The sequence below is a fragment of the Acanthisitta chloris genome, unplaced genomic scaffold (assembly GCF_000695815.1).
Source record: "Acanthisitta chloris isolate BGI_N310 unplaced genomic scaffold, ASM69581v1 scaffold17950, whole genome shotgun sequence".
Taxonomy (NCBI): Eukaryota; Metazoa; Chordata; class Aves; order Passeriformes; family Acanthisittidae; genus Acanthisitta; species Acanthisitta chloris.
Genome location: NW_008650101.1, coordinates 367 through 5,318, shown reverse-complemented (window position 1 = coordinate 5,318; position 4,952 = coordinate 367). Strand labels below are relative to the sequence as shown.

General features: G+C 36.9%; 1 protein-coding gene across 1 annotated transcript; it reads right to left on the bottom strand.

Annotated features, from left to right (window-relative positions):
* Positions 1-887: 887 nt before the first annotated feature.
* LOC103810811 (guanine deaminase-like) lies at positions 888-4,891 on the bottom strand (the record flags this gene model as incomplete). Its single annotated transcript, XM_009083736.1, has 3 exons — positions 888-993; positions 2,254-2,341; positions 4,720-4,891. Coding segments are annotated over 3 exons (366 nt in total), but the record flags the coding sequence as incomplete, so codon positions are not given.
* Between the last annotated feature and the right edge of the window lie 61 nt (positions 4,892-4,952).

Below are 4,952 nucleotides of genomic sequence, written 5' to 3'. Positions count from 1 at the left end.
TGAAAATCGGGGATTTACATGAAGAAAAACAAATATTAGTAGCATGAAAATGACTAATACTACATGTTTTGAAAATGTCTTTAAATACTGTCAGAAATCCATGACCACTTCTAATTTTAATGGGCATGCCTCTGTCATGATGTACAGAAATAAGGTAGCGACTTCACAAGTGTCATAAGATGTTTATATTACTCTTACATATTTTCTCTTTTAGCATGATATTTGAAACATTTATACAAGTAAATAAATAGTCTCATGTGAAGAGCTGTATGTCTACTTAACCACTTTCTGTATATGGATGCAAAACACAAGAGAAACAAGACAGCAGGCTGCCATACTCCAGTCTTGGATCTCCTCCACTATGGACATTGCCTTGATTTGATTTTCCTTCATTCTCTCAGCTGCACGTTAGAGTAGTTTGACTGGTGCTGTGATGGAGGAGAATCACAGCATGTTTAAAATGGGGCATATGAAAGCTGACTCTTACAACCTGAATAAAGTCTTATCCTAAATGGTGGAAGGAAATAACTCAGAATTTAATGGGGCAAAGACTGGATGCGCCCCCCAAGATCCCAAGTAAGGTCACAGCACCTACACACACAGAGTTGTGAAGGGAAAATAAGAGGCAGAAATCAAACGTATTCTTTGAATTCCTAGATCTGTGGCTTCTGCTCTCTTTGGAAAAGCTAGAGAGATGCTACTTGGGTCATGCAGAAACTGTGTAGGCAGGAATTGCCAGAACTGTTAGTGGACGATACTGTTGGAAAAACCCCCACCCATTTCTAATAAATTCACACCTCCAAGTTCTTAGTCAGATCCACTTTCACTTTTCAGATATACTTAAAATAAGATTTTAAAAGGTTATGCCAACAATTTAATCACCTTACCTTTCTGTCTCTTGGACAGACTCCGCAGTAGTCTCTTTATACTGTGGCACAGTGTCATTCATATCCATGCAGACTTTCCCAACAAATGCTCGTTGACCAAACTTATCTATTGAGATGCATTAGAGTACAAATCTCAGAATCACTGGTTCTCAAAAACCACAATCAAAACTTGCACTGGAATAATAAAAAAGTCAAGTCCACCCCACCCATCTTCATTTAAGATGAATTTATGCTCTTGACTTATCTCTAAACTGAGACCATTCATATGAGTTCTAAGGATAAAAAGGAAAGGGGGAAAAAACCCAAAACCCAGCCAAACAACATTTAAATAGTTCTCCTGTTCCATGTTAGCACCCAACTTTACAAATGTTGTAATTATGGACTATATTACTGTAGTTTAATGACAAACAGAATTCATAATAGTAGTATATGAAGAAGACCACTGTGAAATAGATGAGAAACACAAGCATTGAAGTACAGTTGCTATAGTAGACGACTACTCTGAGTTGAGAGAAGACACAAAGGTCTCAGCAAACCATCTCTCTTTAAGAAAAAGGAATGAGCTTGCTACCATGCCTCCCACATGCAGCTGGAGGGAGAAAGTTTCTGAGCTATGTCTAGCCTCTTTCTTCAGATTTATCCATGCTAGATGAATAAATCAGAACTCATGTGTAAGACATGTATATCATATTCTATTCTAAGCTGTCAAATGTGTTTCTAAATTAGATCTCATTGTCCACTTTTACTGTTTGAGTTGTTAAATGCAATGGCATCAAAATTTTCCTACAAGATCAGAAAGACTAAGTAATTTTTGAGGAAAACTAAGATTCTTATTAAATTGCTCTGCTTTTGGGGATCTGTGAGCCGTTAAAAATCCTGCAAGAACCACAACACTTTCAAACGGAATGCATTTGCAACTGTGAACAGAAGGAATAAGATCATGATGCAGCTTACACTTTTCTGATTTCAGAGGGTGTATGGAGATTTTTGATGCTGATTATCAACTGAAACTTCAGAGCACCAGGAAATGAACGCACTGACTGGACCTCTTGTTATTCACCCTTTTAAACCTCAAATAGCAAAAGGTTAGAAAGAGCAGAGGGCTACAGCTGGAGAGCAACTCCAGCAGACCTAGATCAAGCTCAGCCAGCTGTTGACTTGGGAGTGAAGACACAAGTAGGATAGCGGCAGTTAAGTGAACAATGGCAACTAAGGTGGGTTTTGGGGACAGAGTATGACAGGTACAAAGAAGTGAAAACAAACGAGTATAAAGACAGATCTCAAGGTAGTCTAAAACTCCTCTAAACTCTGTTTTCTTCAACTAACAATCCACACAACATCCTTCAAAACTCACTGTTAGTCTTACCTATAATTTCAGCCAGAAGAAGAGAAGTATCTGTGTGAATAGTTGCAAAGTAGCAAGCTGTAGTTGTGCCATTCTTTAGAGTTCGTCTCTATAAGAAGAAATCAGTTTCAACTGTCTGGAAAAAAAACCAGTTAAAGCTGCCAAAATGCAGAACAGGCAGTCTCATTTCAAACCGCAAGAACATGTAGTTATTGCAAAATTGTGCAGTGAAGTGGGAAGGTAAAACATAGATTTTTAATTTCATGATAGCTTTTTTAACTCTGAGTGTTAATAAATACAAAAATTCCTCACAAAATTTTAACAACGGCTAAACCCATAGAAACCAGTCTATATTCCTTCCCTCAAACAGGAAATATTCCAAGTTATATTTAGAAATACAAACAACCAATCATTTCTGTAATTTTTTAGTTTTGAAAAGCTCTCCAATTTTCACAGTGAAGCAGTGTTTATCTAATGTTAGCAAAGAAAGGCTTTTTGGAAAAGTAGCAATTTTCTTCTGGCCACCTGATGTGAATAGAAAAACTAGTCAGGTTTTCCTGTATAAAAACCCTTTGTTATCCCTGAATACAAAGTAACATACTTAAAGGTAAAAGTAAACTGAGCACAATTTCTCAGACTGTAATCTAATTATTTATTTCATTATACTGTTTGACAGGACATGGTAGGTGACACCCGTTCAGGTTACTTTAGTTACATCAAGTCACAATGAAATTTACAGCTTCACTTCATCTTAAGACCGATGCTATATTGACTACCCATACAACATACAGCTTTAAATAACATTGTTGGATTCTCATCACCAAGTAATTTGAGAATTTTTTTTTATAAGACATAATATTCAAATGAAAGTCATTACAGGTTCCTGCAATGAGTTTCAAAAATAAAAATGTCATTACTGAGACAAATTACCTTTGCCTTTCTTAGCTTTTAAATCCCAGAATTCTCTACTGCTGGAATCCTAACATCATCATTAAACAAAAACTAAAAGCATTCTGTTTCCACATCATCAGCATGAAGAATTGACTTTCCTAAAATTGAAGGGACCAGAGGAGGTTCCAGCTAAAAACTGGCAAATTTGACCTAAATTGTTTCTTTTCCTAAGTACAGAAAGTGTTTACTGAAAACAGGATTTTGATTTTAAAAAATTCACTGCGTGTTCATTACAACTTCTAAAGTACAAAGATACATAGGAACAATATCTGCTCCCTGCAGGTTTAGTTGTTTCTAACAGCTGAGGTTATTACTGCCCTATTGAACACTGCAGAGTATTCTGCAGCATTTGTGGGTGAAGACATTTTCCTGACCTGGTCCTATTTGATACACGTAACGATTGTGTTGAAGGTCCTACAACTAACTTCCATCTCTCACTGGCAGTTCTTTTCCACATGACCTTGTTAAACGTCTTACACAATCAGCACTTTATCTGTGCTGGGATCCAGTCTGAAATGATGGAGACACAAATGTTGAGGCATGCAGCTAGAATGTGAAATCACCTCTATGTTTTGAGCAGCTGAAGGCACGTGTGCTTGTCACTAGAGCTTGTTACCAAGCTGCTCCTACATGTTTTTATTATGTCAGACGTCAGAAAATAATTGCTTTTTAAATTTGTGCAGCAAGGGCAGTATAACTATTTATTTCATATTCAGATTATTTTGACAACGTAAACTGTCAAAGTCTATGAAAACATACACTGTCACAGTAATAGACAAATGCAAGGCAAATTATGCTGGGCAAATAATTGAATCTGAAGATAATTCAATCCACATATTAAAGGCTAAATTTCAGATACAGGCCAGAATTAGTACTCTGCAATGTGACCTAACTGCTTATTGTTTATCCAGTGGAATTTGACCTTAAAGCCTTTACATTGCTCAAAACCAGTCTAGGTCAAACACAGTCTCTCTCTTCGTGCCACAATACCATTGACAGATTTCATCCAAAGCCCTGCAGTGAGAGATACTCCTGCTACTAGGACCTCAGCAGTGGAAATGCCACACTTAACTACTCCAAAAGACCCCAGATTTATTGTCTATGAGAAGCATCTTCTGTTTCACGTAGTCTTTGCAGAAGATAATTTCATCACAGAGGATTTTTATGCAGATGAGGAAATATCCCCTGAATTGTGGGGTTTTTTATCATGCTTGGTAAAAATTTTTCTGCACTGAGGTTATCTGCACCTGCTGGGTATACTAACTCTGAGAGTGGTCTTAGTTGTCAGATGTTGTACTCAGAAAAGATGATAAACTTCTGATTAAATGAAGTATCTTTTCAGCAACAATGGAACAAGACTGGAACTAGTAAGGGACAATCTTGCCTGGCGATTAGAACAGTGGCTATCTTTTGGTTTTAGCTACTTTTCATTACATTAAAATATGCTCTACTCTTTCTGCTGACCTTCTGTAAACCTACCTATATTTCACAAAGATGAATGTCATCAAGTAGGTGAATGTCATTTGCAGTACTTACAACAACTCTGGTGTACACTTCTTCTGCAAAACCACTGTCTTCATATTTGGCTTCTGTTGGGAATGTGTAGGTAGTCAACCACTGCAAAAGAGGCAAGTCTACTCTTGTGCCAGTAAATGAATACTGAGGGGCATGAATGTGTGTATCAACCATTCCTGGCATGAAGAATTCACTAGGGAAATAAAATAAAATTATAATAGTCAAAAATATCTCAAAATTTTCCATGGTAAGCA